Raw genomic sequence first — 13,929 nt, 5'->3', positions numbered from 1 at the left:
TAGGTACCATCATCCAGTCTCCACGCGCATTTCAATTAAAGTAGCGTCGTCTCGTCCTGCCTCCATCTACAATTCTTTCAGCTTGTACTCAGACTTTATGTCTAGCAGCGGGACTCACTTGCGCTTGGGTACGGTCTTGGAATGAGCAACACGGGTCCCCCAAGGGGCCAGACTTGCAATTGTGAAGGTATTAAGCCTTTAGATTCACCAGTGGCCTTGACATCGTCGGTCGTCACTGCTGTCGTGTTTCTCGGACACGGGTTGTATTTTCGTGCATTCTAGCTGGCCGCGGCGGTGTTCGCAAGGTCCCAACCCGGGATCCGCAGCCACTACAACCACTGGCAGCGGTTTGCGCATACCGAGCATTTTCTCTCGGCCCGGGGCGGGTATGCCACTGGTAGCGGGGTGGTGTAGGCAAGAGTTTCTGAGAGAAAAAGGTGCGAGCAGCGAGTCGGCTTTCTAGTTGGGAGCACGATGCGTGGACGTACTAGACTAACCGGCACCGTTGTAGTTTCTCAGGCCATTCGATGATAGCCGAGCGGCCTACTCGTCTCCAGGAGCGTCAAAGCTCACAAAGCTCAGTGTCTGGGACACCAGTACTACGGAAGCACTGCTGCACCATATACGATTATGTTAACCTCCCATAGAATTGAAAGCGATCACAACGACGGGGGCGGGGTGTACAGTAGGTATGTTACAGGAAAGCGTGGTGGGCATGATAATCGTGACAATCCTTCAAACTCGCAGCGCTCTCAGTCGTAGAACACCAAGAGACGGAGCTCAATGGATTCGCGCAGCGGTGCGTCCTTGGGCGTCGTCGGGTCCTGGAACGCAGTGTGCGGAGTGAAGGTCGCGGTCTCGCCATCGTCCTTCGTGTCGAAGCTGCAAGTCACCGCCAATCAGCATCCTGCCCTCCGTTCAAAGAACACTCCACAGACGCACCACTTGATGAGCACAAACTCCTCTGAGGTCATCCCACGCAGGTACTTCCACCTGTGGTTCGGGTTGAACTTCACGCCAAACGTCTCCCCGTCGCGGTCCGGGTAGCGCAGCGTGGACGCGACGAGGTCGCCCGTGCGGTCGACGCTGCGCCAGTCGCACAGCGCGAGCGGCCAGTCGTACGCGGGGTGCCCGATCGGCCGCCAGAGGTTGATGATCTGGAAGCGCCCCGCGAGCAGCTTGGGCACGTCCTCCGCGGGGAGGTGGCGCTCTACGCGCGCACGCGCAGACTCGGGGGTCTGGTCGATGTGTACGAGGGGCACGGGTTGGCGTTTCTGCGGGGTGTCCTCAGTCTCTTCGGGGCGGCGGCGGCGGATTGCTAGAGGTAGGCATTAGGATGAAGCGCTTGGAGGATACGCGCCGGATCGGGAGCACTCACTGTGGTCGAAGGGGATGATGCGCGATGCGCCCGTGAGCTTCTTGACGAGCTCGATGGACTCGGGGTAATACTCCTTTTCGACGATCTCGTCGTTCTCGAACGTCTTGTGCGCGGCCGCGCCTCGGCCGTACAGGAACCCAGTCGTGTCGAGCGAGACGGAGCCCTCCTTCCCGCCGCGGAGGTTCTCGATCTGGACCTCGTGCGGGACGCGCTCCCAGTTCGCGCGCGGGACGCCCATCGACGGCGTCCAAGTGATGTAGTTGTATGGCTTCGAGCCGTCTGCGGGGGGCGTGAAGTAGTCGAGCGTCGCGGTCACTGTGTCCGGGTTCGTGAACGTCATGGCGGTAGTGGTGGCGGTGTGTCTGGATGTGCTGGGTGTGGTAGCTCGGTCGGTGCGAGGTGAGAATGCGGGGTACGATGCTGTGGTAGAATGCTTTCCGCGGTCTTTATATGATGTCAAGACGCAGATAAGTAAGCTTGTCCGGGAATCTCGCAGGGGAACGGGCTCTTGCTAAGGGAGGAGGTTTAGTCAGCCGTCCCACAGCTGAGAGTGTCTGCGAGCACGCAACCATTCGTCACCGGACCCCCCTACAGACTTCCTAACCCGCTTCTATCCACCGACGCTCCCCAGAAGGATTAGAAATGGATGAGTACGCATCGTTCTAGCCCTCCAGGGCGTCTTCATCGCCTTGGAGGACTCAAGAGTACACCGAGCGGAAGCCGGCGGAAGCAAGCACTACTATAGCGCCCGGCGTCTAATACATCGTAGGCACCCACATCGAACGTTAAACCTTGTGTGGTTCGGAGTTTGCGCAAATGTTCGGAGAACCTATTGTGAACCTATTGCACGAGTTGGACTATAGCACAGTTGCATCCCGCAAAGACCCAACATAAGATACTTAATCGCAACCGTGGAAGCTTGAAATGTGATAGCCTGCTAGACATTGCGAGACTGCGACATGTACGCGTTCGTGGTGCAGCGCAGTAATCAATTCGCTGACCAAGATGACCGGATAGATATCTTCCATCCTCGGGGTTCCTATATGGCGATAGAGCAAGGAATCAAGGGAGCGCCCCTCTACACAAGCAGATACAGAGGTAGACCAGCATATGGCGCGTGTTACCAATGCCGAGTTGCCTCTGGAGGTACGCCGCCGGCCATCCGGAGCATAACAACCATCCCAGAAAGTGTCGAGAACTGCATGAAAAGAGTGTCAGTATGTCCCGCATGTCCTCGGTAGGATAGAAATAGCTGCCATGCAGGCTCACTCACCCCGTTCCCGATGAATACCTGCGCCTGCTGCGCGACAAGCATATCCACCGCCTGCGCAACATACTTCTGCTCCTGAGTAAGTATCAGGTCCCTACTGCTCGCAATGCTCGCCCACGCGTGCTTCCTCCTCAGTGCCGCCTTCAGCCTCCCCACCCACGACGGCGACCCGTTCGTCATGATATACACATCCGTCAGCCCCCGCCCCTGCGGCCCCGCGCGCACCTCCTCCACGCGCTGCACAATCGCGTCGATGTCCGGGAAGCAATGCCGGCTATACAGCGCATTCTTCTCGCGCGCGGACGCGTCCGCGGGCAGCTCCCAGTGGTCCGGGAGGGACGGGAACGAGTTGAAGCCGGTGTAGCCTATGGAGCGGCGCGCGAGCACGTCGAAGCAGTGCCCGCCGAAGTCGCCGCGTCGGATGTGCAGCGCGAGGAGCCCGGGGGCGGGCGTGTAGCGCGCGAGGCCGTCCGCGAGCGGGGCGGCGGAGAGCGGCGGGCCGAGCGGGGAGGTGGAGGGTGAGATGATGTGCCGGTTGGTGTCGAATGCGAGCTCGACGAGCGCGGACCAGCTGAAGTGTTGCACGATGGGTGATTGCGAGAACTGCGGCCAGACGTCTAGGAGCCGGTGTGCGTCTGCGAATAGGCTGGGGCGCAAATTGTTACTCTCTGCGTATTCCCCAGGTAGGCTACAATATCGCGCTCACTGTTCGTCGAATACCTCAGGGGGAGAGAACTCTACCTCCACGCAGCGATGTGGCGCCATACGCTGCGTCCACGCCTTGATGAGCGTCTCTGCAGAAGCGTCGGCGAGCGGGCCATTGACCGCGTAGCTTCCGATGATTTCGCGGTCCTTGCATATCTCGTAGAAGTACTCGGGGATGACCGCCCTGGGGGCATGGTCGCCTTTAGGGAATGCGCCCCCTACGATAGGGCCTGTTACGCGGATAAGTGGCATATCCTAGGCGGAGAAGGGGTGAACGCACACCTCTGATCAGAGCTGTCAAGGGTGTCCTTGAGGGTATAGGCTTCAGATTATAGAGCGAGTAGTCGCCCTCGTCCCGGCTCCAGGTATAGTTGTCGAACACAAACCTGCGAATAAACATGAGCGTTCCCGACAATGTAACCCGAGCAGCATCGGAGGCGTACGCTCGGTCGCTCCGGTATGCAAGGTAGGCGTTAAGGAACAGCTCTTGCATCGCGTTTCCCCACCCGCACTCTATGGCAAGTTTCAGTACACCGCGCGGTTTTTCGCCGGACGCGTGCCACACTTACTGCTCGCATGGTTGGCGACCCACAGGAATTTCCCGTGCTTGCCTTCAGGGTAAGGGAGCGAGGAGTCATGCTGCCGCAGATCGAGCTCCGCCGCATGGAACCTGGAGTACAGCGGCGGGAGCGGGATAGTGAGGATGTACAGGAACACCGCCACCGCCGCTCCAATCAGGGTGCCCAGGACGACGAAGAACGTCCGCGCTCGCCGCCGGACTAATAGGATGTGGCAGACGCGGACCAGAACGCCCTGCGAGCGCGGGCCCCGCGCTTTCGAGGGACCTGCGGCGGTCCCAGGGAGACGCTCGTAGTACGAGTCCGCGGCCCGTACGCGCCGTGGGAGGAGGTCAGCTAGCCATTTCGCCGGGGTGAGCAGCAAGGCCATCGACGGCGACGGAATCCGCGCGAAGGGGCGGTGACGGGAGGAGCCAAGGACGTGTAGATGTGTGGTAGAACAGCGGTAAGTAAGTTACGGCGAGATCATCAAAGTTTGTTGATAGGTGTTACTGAACCCGCTCGGTTTCTATGTCAGTATCATTAGACGCCTGTACTAGCCTGAGTAGGACAGCGTACATTCCGGACGAGCCTCTGCTTACAGTGTGGCCCTCATATGACGGTACACCGTGAAAGCGCTGTGCATTTACGGAGGAGTGCGACTGCTGCAAGGTGCTGAAGGGGACACGCGCACACAAGAGCAGTTATAGGGTGGGTTCCCAAATCCCCAGGAACCCTTGCATCAAATAGTCATAGTGAGCAGGACATAGACTCGACAGTACGACACAGAGCGGGAGCAGCAGTACATAATGATACAAGGGCGTGGCGCGCACCTACGAAGCGAAAGCAAAGACGAAAACGAAACTTGTGTAAGATGAACAACACCGATGAGGAAAATGAACTGTAAAGTCGATGCCATGTGTGTGTGCAGTGTACGGTGCGAGCGTGCATGCGAGGGAGATGCGTATGTGTGAATGAATGGAAGAATGCAGCAAGTGAAAGCACGAAACGAATGAATGTCACTTTGCGTGGAAAGTCCGCGTATCCAGAGAGTCCTAGTCCATGTTCTCTCTATTTACCCGCCACAACGGGGGGCTCTTGGGCTGTCTCGAGCGAGTGTGGCCCATGCGGGGCTCAGAAGCTCTCGGGGGTCCTGGGGAACGACATGTCCGCGAACATGCCGTCGAGGCTGGCGAATTGCTTGTCGGCCACCCACGGGGATTGAATAGGTTCGACCCCAGGCATGTGCACGGAGTCCATGAAGGACGCGAAGAGGGGCGTGCGCGTCGGCATGACCGCGCGCGGGTCCTCTTGCGGCGGGATCGGCCGGAGGCGCGTTCCCATCGCCAGAGGAGACTTTATCGCGGGCGACTTGATGCCGTGGTACGATGGCGACATTGGGGAGCCTACGAGCCCGAGCGCCAGCAGGCCGTACATGAGTCTGAATGAGCGCTGTGTTAGCTCCACATCGCGGTGCTCGAAACGGGTTTGGGGGCTTACCCGGTCTTCTTGTTCGCCCATGAGTCGTAGGGGGCCATTCCGATGTCGGCGGTGATCTGGTACTGCTTGACGGCGGCCGACATGACCGGAACCTCTTCCGGCTCGGTGGTCACGTCGACGCACATGGGCGCGTTCGGGGCACGGCGGGCGCGCCGGGACATGGCGAACGAGCCAGAGCCCGCTTGCCTCGGCGGTTTGGGCAGTGCTCTGCGGCGGCGGGTGCGAGGGGATGCTTGTAGAAGATGAGGGACGAACAGACCACATCAGACACAAACCACATACCTTCGATATCGGCAGCGAGCACTTCTGCCGTCATATCGCTCTCCAGGAGGCGGCTCACACTCACGTCGTAGTCGTGGGCGGACTTGAGCCAGGACTGGAGTTTGGAGAGGCTCTTGGGGTCGAGCCCGGAGTGCATGAGGGGGACGTCGACCCCGATGGGTTGCGGGGAGCGGGTGAGACTGGCGATCTCTTCAGCGATGGTCATCGCGAGCTCGGTGATGGCGGCCGCGCCGAGCGGCGGGGTCGGGCAGCGGACGGAAAGCGAGGGACGTGCAGGGTGCGCATGGGCTTCCATGGGGCGGGCGGGCGAGGCGGCGAGCTTTGCGTTCATGACGGCGTGAAAGATTCGTGAGCGTGCGATGCTTGGGACTTGCGTTGCGGAAGTGACTGTAAGCTCCTTAGGAAAGATGGAAGAACAGAAAGTGAAGATTGAAGGGTGAAGAAGGAGCTGTACAATCGACCTGCGATGTGCGAAAGGAAAAAGGTTGGCCACGGGATGGAGGTGGGAGGGAACCAGGGAGGGCAGGACGCGGCGGGCGCGCTCTAAAGGCAGAACGGGACGCTCGGTTGTCACCCTACCAGGGACCTGGGTTGTCTTGGAGCCTGGGGCCTCATTGCTCTCGGGGCGTCACGCAGCCCATTTGCCGGGCCCTCGCGATGATGGAATGCGAGTCGTCAGGAGCACACGGATGGTGATCCCACATCGCCACCAACGATCAGCTGCGACTTCAATCATTCGGTCTGCGCATCCGTCAGCCCACGGCCAACTGCACCGACCTCGCTAGTCGGGCGCAAGGCAAATTCCGACGTCGCCCAACAGATGAGTATCGTCGAAGAAGACGAGGAAGCCCTGCATATTGTGGGCGAGAGCTTGCAGATGCCGCGAGACAGGAAGTGGTAGAGAGGAGCACAGCCTATAGACGCGGCTGAGGTCGCGCCGCCAACCAGTGTTGCCCTCGAGCACGTGGTCGCGTAGCAATACCGTGGACCCCCGGCTCGAGGACCAATAACCGTAAAGAGCTCGCAATATACGACACACCTCCCCCTACCGACCGCCGCGACCGACCTGCAGATCATACGCCACCGCTCCCACGTCCTCACCGACGACGACCCTGGGGCAACCGGCTGCAGTCCTATCGGACGCCCTCGATGATCACCGTACCATGGGGAGTAGAACGTCTGCCATCATGATTCGTGCCCAACACGTCCCACGAAGCCAGCCCATCTGTTGTCCAATACGGACGCGCATACTGCGTTCGCTTCGAGGTTAGTGATCGGCCGATGGTGTATCCGTGGCTGCACGCACGATTAGGATATGAGCATCATCTTGAACCACGGCGCGCCATCACTGCCGTCTTGAATTCAGGACGTCGCGTAGAGAGCACTGATGGCGCCCGATTGTCGAGAACTGAGAAGTGCACGGAAGACCAGGAAGGCTGAACGTGTGATCAGTATGTTGATGCCCTTGTGAGAAGGGACAAACGTTGATGTAAATGCAGAGTAGAATCCGGGTACCCAGGCGGTCACCCGTGCAGATACTTCCTGTGAGACTACTGATGTGTAAGTTGGATGATGCATGTCATCGATCAAACGCACATACCTTCGTCGAACCCTACGAACACCCTCTGTGTGCCCGAAGACGAGTCAGAATAGTTGACGTGACTAGTAGAAGGTGTAATTTCTGTGCCTTATAACATCAACATCTGCTACTGTTGTTCATCGTGTCAGTAGTTGGCGTATCCCAGTTACGAGTACGTCTGGAAGCCGTATGCGAGATACTAACTTGCTCCTATGATGAAGGAAGAGTTATTCGCGAGCAAAGCATCCTCACAACCGACGCGGGGAACAATGCAACGAACTGCAAGATGGCTATGCATAGCACCACGCGAGAGCTCATACAGCAATCAATCACGAAGCCGGCCACTCCGTAGCTGACCGTTGTAGCTCATTTGAGCAACGAGTGGAGTCTGGTTCGTATGGACACAGGCTAGACTGTGGGCTGCAACCACGCACAGGAAAAGTGAATCCAGCTTCAAGGCATAACTTTAGTATACGGACATTGAAGCGATCAAGACCGCGAACACTGACCGCAGTTAGTAGGGTGGCTGCGTGCCCTCTCAAGGGCGTGCGGCGGCACATATGTCATTGAAACGACGGAGAGTTCCTGTGTATGAGATATATAACATCAAGTCAAGTCAGCATGTCTGCCAACTTTCACTGCGTGTCGTACTGGGTGGGAGTTCACGATGGCCCTTTTTCGACTTGAAGACATGAGTCGTCCCAGGCGGCATTTCCGTCGTAGAAGTGAGCTGTATGCATCCAATGCAGCCCACATTAAGCCCATCCTACACAATTTCGGCCTGTCCTCTGCACTGCGGCCCATGATTCCATCGCGAAGAAGAATGTCCAGGTCATCTATACCGCCACAAGTTGTGCGGAATATGTGTCCCCAGCAAGCAGCGTCGTCAATATGAATCCATATCTGAGCATATATTATGCTGATTCGCAAGCATGAGGAAGTGAAGAATCAAGCCGAATGGTGGGAGCCATGATAGCAAGAGGGACGAGGCAGAAAAGAACAAGCGCCGCACACGGGCGTTGGGTAGAATGTGACCCCTCGTGACGTTATGCATAACGCCTGCCGTCCTATCCGAATCTAGCGAGTCGGCAGCTCCTACGGTTGCTGCTCTTGCCTCCGACTACTGCTCTCGCCAACCCTCACCCAACCCCACGACAAATCAAGATGGCAAGCCGGCCGCTTAACGACGATGAGGTCCTCAGTGAGATGAACAAGATGGTCTGTGCCCGCGTCTCCCCCATAGCGGCCCCGGTGCCTGACATGTGTGCACAATCTGCAGGTCGCGTTCATCAAGCAGGAGGCCCTCGAGAAGGCGCGCGAGATCAAGGTCAAGGCGGACGAGGAGTTCGCCATCGAGAAGGTGCGTGTCCGCCGGCATAGCGTGCACGGGCGGCCAGGTGCTGAGCGCGGAGACAGGCCAAGCTCGTGAAGCAGGAGCAGCAGGCGATTGATGCGCAATACGAGAAGAAGCGCAAGGGCGCGGAGGTTGCGCAGAAGATGTACGTGGGCCCGCTCCGTCTCTTGGGTATGGCTGCTCACTAGGCTCCCGATGCAGCGCGCAGTCCACGCTGACGAACAAGTCCCGTCTGAAGCTGCTCCAGCAGCGCGAGGAGCACATCCAGGACCTCTTCTCGACCGCGCGCGCGAGCATCGACACGCTCGCCAAGGACGAGGGGCGTTATGTGCAGTTCCTCGAGGGCGTCATCGTGCAGGGCTTCCTCTCGCTGCTCGAGCCTGACGTCACCGTGCACGCTCGCGAGAAGGACGTTCAGCTGGTGCAGCAGGCCGTGGACAGTGCCTCGAAGCAGTTTAACGACATCAGCGGCCGCACCGTCAAGGCGACCGTGGAGGGTTCGCTGAGCAACGACATGTGAGTCGGGCATGCCGATGCGCCATGACATCATTGTGCTGAATGGCCTCCTTGTAGTGCGGGCGGCGTCAAGCTCGTCAGCGGCACTGAACGCATCACGCTCGACAACACGCTCGATGAACGGTTACGGCTATTGGAGGACAGGGTGAGTGATCTTCGTCATTCGGCGGGGCGGGCTCTCTTACACCGGATCCCCAGATGCTGCCGGAAATCCGGGCAGACCTGTTCGGCTTCAACCCGAACCGCAAGTTCTACACATAGACGCAGGAGGGCAGTATACCCAACGACAGTCGGCGCGGACAATGGAACGAGCAGTGCGCGACATGTACATATACTCTCGTCTCAATATTCTGCACCCATCTTGCCTTGCGTGAAATTGACTGCGTGAGCACCGAGCGATCCGTCCAGATGCCTATCTGCACAACTAGCATACAAGCGTCGTCCCTCCTCCCCCGGCACAGTAAATAGCAATAGTCGATACATCAGAATAGCCCTACAAGATCCGCGAATGGGTCCTTTCCCTGCGCCTGTCCAGCTGGTGGGGCCACGGGCTGTTGTGGTTGCTGCTGCTGCGGCTGCATCGACTGCTGGAACTGCTGCTGCTGGAATAGTTGCTGCTGAGATGGCTGCTGGTGGTATTGCGGCTGTTGGTACTGCGGCTGCCCGTGGAACCCAGGCGTCGACTGCGTGTGGTGCAGCGGAGGGCTCTGCGCCTGCAGCTGGGGCGTACCCAGCCGGATAGACCCCAACTGTAGACCCGAGGGGGGAGACACGGTGCCTGCGCGTGTCGCGCTTTGTGAGGGCGCGGGCTGCGGCGACTGGTACGCAGGTGTAGCTGGCGCGCTCGTCATCATGTTCATGTTCATGCCCAGCCCCATCGCCGCTATCGGCGCGCCGTACATCCCCTGCCCTGGTGCGGCCGCCGGCATCGACGGTGTAGTGTGTGCTGGGGCAGATGCGAATAAGCTCGCGAGATCGTCGAGGCCGCCCGTTGGATGTGCGGGTTGGGAGGGGGCGTCGTCGAAATCGATGAGGGAGACCGCTTGCGGGCCGCCGGAACCGGACGCGCCGTTGCTGAGCTCGGGCGGGATGGGGTTCGACGCGGCGGAGAAGTCGCCCTTCTTGTACGCCTCGTAGCGGTTGAGGACGGTGTTGATCTGGTCGTTAATTTGGAGGAAGAGGTCTGCGTGACGACGGGTCAGCATGACATTAACTCGTAGCGAGGGCCGGGAGGGGGCGTACTGAGGGATTCTGGGTCGTCGCTCTCGGCATTGGAGATCCATTTCTGGATCTTTGGCCGCGCGTCTTTCAGTATTGATGCTACTTGCTATGTGCGCATTCCAGTTTATCAGCGCCGTTCGATAGCGCGTGAAGATTGCAGGCACACTCACATCATACACGTCTCCTTGCGCAAACCGCTCTCCCCTCGCTGTATCCACATTGTCCAAGATCTCGTTCAACAGGATGACCTTGCTCTCGAGCTTGTTTAGCTCATTGAGGGCCTGTGTCCGATAATCGGGCTTTGCGTCTGGGTTCGCGCCCGCGAGGGTCTTCATGAGCTCCTGTGCCGCCGCGAGGTCGCGTGGTGTTCCCCTCCGGATGAGCTCCTGCAGCTTCGCCTCCTGCGCTTCCCGATCTTCCGCCTCGAGCTCATCGGCCGACTTCAAATTCTGGGAAAGAGGAAAAAAGGGCACTTGTTAGACGCGTGCGTGGGGTATCTGCAGACACTTAGGCCGCATACTCACCGAAGCAATTGGCGCGACTGGCTGGCGGGGAATGTCCCGGAAGCGATAGCCCTTGAAGGTGAGCAGGCGGTGCATGTCTCTGATATTGCTGAAGTCATCCTTGAAGCGCGACTCGACACAGATGCCCTCCTTCCAGCTGTGGACGAGGTCGAGGATCTTCTGCATAACTGGACCAGGGAAGGGCGGTGGGCGCTCGGGGAAGCGGCGGACGAGTTCGTTCAGGAACTCCTTCGTCGCGATCTGGAGTTGGAAAGGGTATCCGCAGGACTGTACGAGGGTTTCGAGAAGCGCGAGGGCGAGCATTGCGACGTGCGGATTGCGGTGGTTTACCAGACGCGCGATGAACATCGCTGCTTCCCGCGGACTTGCGTAGATGTAGTCATATCAGTCTTCCGTGCGCGCAAGAGAGCATGCAGAGCACGTACTTGTTGGCCTTCTTTTGGTTGACATACTCTGCGACCTCGAGATGCAGCGCATAATTGGGCTCACCGAGTGCGGGATTGCATGCACGAGTGATGAGTAGCTCGAGCTGGGAGACGTTGGACGACCAAGCGGCGGCAGTGTTCAACATGGTGGACGCCAAGCACGCTCGCTCACGCAGAGAATGTGGCCAGAGCCTGAGGGGGGAGGACACCAGGGAGGACGATGAGGATGTGCGTGTGCGCAGTGTGCGCTCGAGAGGCTGTAGAACGTGGCTGACCGCTGAACGATCTGAATCGGCCCGGTGTCACGGGTCCCACGACGTGTCCTTTGGGCGACTGCGATGTTAGTACTCAGGGCAGCCCAAGGCAGCCTACGCTCTCGCCTTGTTGCTCAACTGTCCTCAGATGGTAGCATCATTTCCATGCAGCTTCATGCCAGGAAGTGTGGGAGGTCGATCCTTGCGGGATGCTTGACAACGTAAGTTGTATGTGTCCGGCTCCCGTGATTGACGCGACGCGCGCGTCGGTGTAAGCTCGCGCGATCGACGACGACTGGCAAGTCGTAAATTATCCCGGATTTGTCGTTGTGGTACAGTCCAGACCATGTCCCTCCCAAGCCTTTTGAACGTACGACGATGGCAGTCACTCGGCCTCGTCGGAGCAGGGTGGTTCCTGGGGTCCTGCAGTCGGCGTGTTGGCGTCTGCGAATCCGATCGCGACGCTGGGCGCTAAGTGCGATATCGCCGCACAGCTTGGCCATCGTGTCTGCCGGGACTAGCAGCGTCCCCAGGCTGAACCCCTTCCCCGCAGGTCGCTGCCCTCGACTCGGGCTCAAATTTCGATGTGCCTCGCACAGGACTGCGTGCCTGCTCTATCATGAGCAGCTAAACCTCCCTCGGCCGCAGATCTCTGCGCAGGCTGTACATGTTGGGGTGATCGCCATGCAGTCGCAGGCTCGTCCGAGCGTTTGACGCACGGCGTTGGATCGTATCACGTCCGCGTTTGGGTCGACGGCTTCCCATGTGCTGCTTACATCCGTTGTCTTCGCGCTCGATCCCGCCCCGCCATGCAAACCTTGCGCTCCACCTTATAATAAATCCGCGCGCGGCTCGCGGGCCCGCACACCTCTCTCCCCCCGACCTCCATCCCATGCGTTCATGTCTTCCCGCATCGCGAAACCGCGTAACGTTGTCCTTGGCGACTACTACGGAAATGACCTCGCAGGAAAGTCCTATGTCGCAGCTTCGCGCGCACGTCTGTCCTTCTGACATTCTCCCCGCTCTGCACAGGCTTCCACCAATACGGCGCGGTGTCCTGGAACACGTTCTTCAGGTGGCTCTCCGCGCTCCTCGACACCACCGAATCTTGGATCATCGTCATGGGCGACCGGCACGCGTCGGAACAGTACTCTCCCTCAAATGCCGTCGTAATGCCGGGCAGATACACTCTTCTTGCATCAGGTAAACCTTCTGCCTTACTTCACCATCCTTACGCACTGATTTCTTTGTTAGACCGGACCCCCATCCGTATCAATCTTGTAGCCACGAACGCCCGGCGACGGCAAACCACCATACCCCGAGTGAAGAAGGGCGAACTCAATCTCCATCACGCGCGCGAAAGAGACCGGAAGAGTATGTCCCCCGTAACTGAGCTATCTTGGTGCAAACTACAAGCCGCACACATCTTCTCGGCACCCCACCCTTCGGAGGTGCGTATAGCAGTCTGGCTCCACGGCCACATGCCTTGCGCGTTCGGGTGCGGTCCGCACATCGAGCTCATCGGATAGCTTCGAACTTCTGCGTCTGGCAGTTTCGGGGTGTCCACCCCAAAACCTACCACTCGTACGCGCGGGCAGTTTATATCCTCGTTCTCAGGTTGGTTGCTCATCATGCTACAGTTGGAACGTAAAGTCTGCTTTACTTGTGTTACGCGTGCAGGGACGGCGCCAACACCCCGTACGTCACCGTCCGCACCCAAGCACGCCTCCTTGCAGAACATGTTGCTGCTCCGTGAAGACCTCCACGGCGCATGGGCAGATTATGAATTTGGCATCGACCCCGATGTACGTATGGTCATCCTGGCTCTGCAATGATCCCGCTGACCACGAGTGGCTCAGGACGGTTACCGCATAACGGCTTTCGTATCTGGACACGACACCCTCGCCGGACGCGTTCTACAGCCTGATGAGATTTCGGACCCTGCCACGCGCCCCCTTGACCAGCCTCTCCGCGACCACTTCCTACAAGGCCTGCTCAAACATGTTAAAGGGCGTGGCGAGCGGCACTGGGACTTCCGCAGCGGTGCCCTGGACCTGTCCGACGTGAAGGTCTGGGGCACCAAGGAGGGCAAGGAGCGTCTGGAGCTCGAGCTGGAGAACCGGTTGTTTGATCATCGGTTCAAGCAGAGCAACATGATCAGCGAGGATTGATTTCTTGGGCATTCAGTGAGTTCCGGTTCATTTTCTCCTTCTCCCATGGAATACTGTACTTTGGTGTCATATACACGGGCGCACCGGTAATTGGTAATATGGCACATACACGATGGTTCCCAATGCAATTGGCTTGCGCAGACGAAGATTCATTTGTTCTGCTCGGATTCTTGGTACATGCTGCAGCGGCCTC

At 58.7% G+C, this 13,929-nt stretch overlaps 6 protein-coding genes across 6 annotated transcripts; 2 read left to right on the top strand and 4 right to left on the bottom strand.

The window, feature by feature from the left end:
• Nucleotides 1–652: 652 nt before the first annotated feature.
• TRAVEDRAFT_171478 (uncharacterized protein) lies at nt 653–1,718 on the bottom strand (the record flags this gene model as incomplete). The annotated part of the gene is made up of 3 exons (XM_008043192.1): nt 653–882; nt 943–1,318; nt 1,379–1,718. 3 exons carry the CDS (start codon nt 1,716–1,718, stop codon nt 753–755), a joined length of 846 nt encoding a protein of 281 aa, XP_008041383.1. The 3' UTR covers nt 653–752.
• Nucleotides 1,719–2,409: 691 nt separating this feature from the next.
• On the bottom strand, nt 2,410–4,332 carry TRAVEDRAFT_152128 (uncharacterized protein). The gene is made up of 6 exons (XM_008043191.1): nt 3,923–4,332; nt 3,797–3,866; nt 3,636–3,739; nt 3,355–3,583; nt 2,652–3,294; nt 2,410–2,576 (listed from the first exon to the last, which is right to left on the bottom strand). The coding sequence occupies exons 1-6, from the start codon at nt 4,299–4,301 to the stop codon at nt 2,499–2,501; spliced, it is 1,503 nt and encodes a 500-aa protein (XP_008041382.1). The 5' UTR covers nt 4,302–4,332; the 3' UTR covers nt 2,410–2,498.
• Nucleotides 4,333–4,610: 278 nt separating this feature from the next.
• TRAVEDRAFT_66028 (uncharacterized protein) lies at nt 4,611–6,379 on the bottom strand. Its single transcript, XM_008043190.1, has 3 exons — nt 5,693–6,379; nt 5,411–5,642; nt 4,611–5,351 (listed from the first exon to the last, which is right to left on the bottom strand). Exons 1-3 carry the CDS (start codon nt 6,021–6,023, stop codon nt 5,045–5,047), a joined length of 870 nt encoding a protein of 289 aa, XP_008041381.1. The 5' UTR covers nt 6,024–6,379; the 3' UTR covers nt 4,611–5,044.
• Nucleotides 6,380–8,401: 2,022 nt separating this feature from the next.
• Nucleotides 8,402–9,494, top strand: TRAVEDRAFT_152124 (ATPase V1/A1 complex subunit E). The gene is made up of 6 exons (XM_008043189.1): nt 8,402–8,489; nt 8,551–8,631; nt 8,688–8,770; nt 8,827–9,141; nt 9,199–9,286; nt 9,340–9,494. The coding sequence occupies exons 1-6, from the start codon at nt 8,436–8,438 to the stop codon at nt 9,400–9,402; spliced, it is 684 nt and encodes a 227-aa protein (XP_008041380.1). The 5' UTR covers nt 8,402–8,435; the 3' UTR covers nt 9,403–9,494.
• A 29-nt stretch (nt 9,495–9,523) lies between these two features.
• TRAVEDRAFT_152121 (VHS-domain-containing protein) lies at nt 9,524–11,563 on the bottom strand. The gene is made up of 5 exons (XM_008043188.1): nt 11,312–11,563; nt 10,887–11,250; nt 10,533–10,811; nt 10,384–10,468; nt 9,524–10,324 (listed from the first exon to the last, which is right to left on the bottom strand). The coding sequence occupies exons 1-5, from the start codon at nt 11,455–11,457 to the stop codon at nt 9,624–9,626; spliced, it is 1,575 nt and encodes a 524-aa protein (XP_008041379.1). The 5' UTR covers nt 11,458–11,563; the 3' UTR covers nt 9,524–9,623.
• Nucleotides 11,564–12,456: 893 nt separating this feature from the next.
• Nucleotides 12,457–13,862, top strand: TRAVEDRAFT_30423 (uncharacterized protein). Its single transcript, XM_008042749.1, has 4 exons — nt 12,457–12,532; nt 12,598–12,768; nt 12,820–13,370; nt 13,425–13,862. Exons 3-4 carry the CDS (start codon nt 13,305–13,307, stop codon nt 13,734–13,736), a joined length of 378 nt encoding a protein of 125 aa, XP_008040940.1. The 5' UTR covers nt 12,457–12,532; nt 12,598–12,768; nt 12,820–13,304; the 3' UTR covers nt 13,737–13,862.
• Nucleotides 13,863–13,929: the final 67 nt, after the last annotated feature.

This window comes from Trametes versicolor, assembly GCF_000271585.1.
Source record: "Trametes versicolor FP-101664 SS1 unplaced genomic scaffold TRAVEscaffold_9, whole genome shotgun sequence".
Lineage (NCBI taxonomy): Eukaryota > Fungi > Basidiomycota > Agaricomycetes > Polyporales > Polyporaceae > Trametes > Trametes versicolor.
Note: the sequence above shows the minus strand (reverse complement) of the source record. Positions and strands in the feature narration are given on the sequence as shown.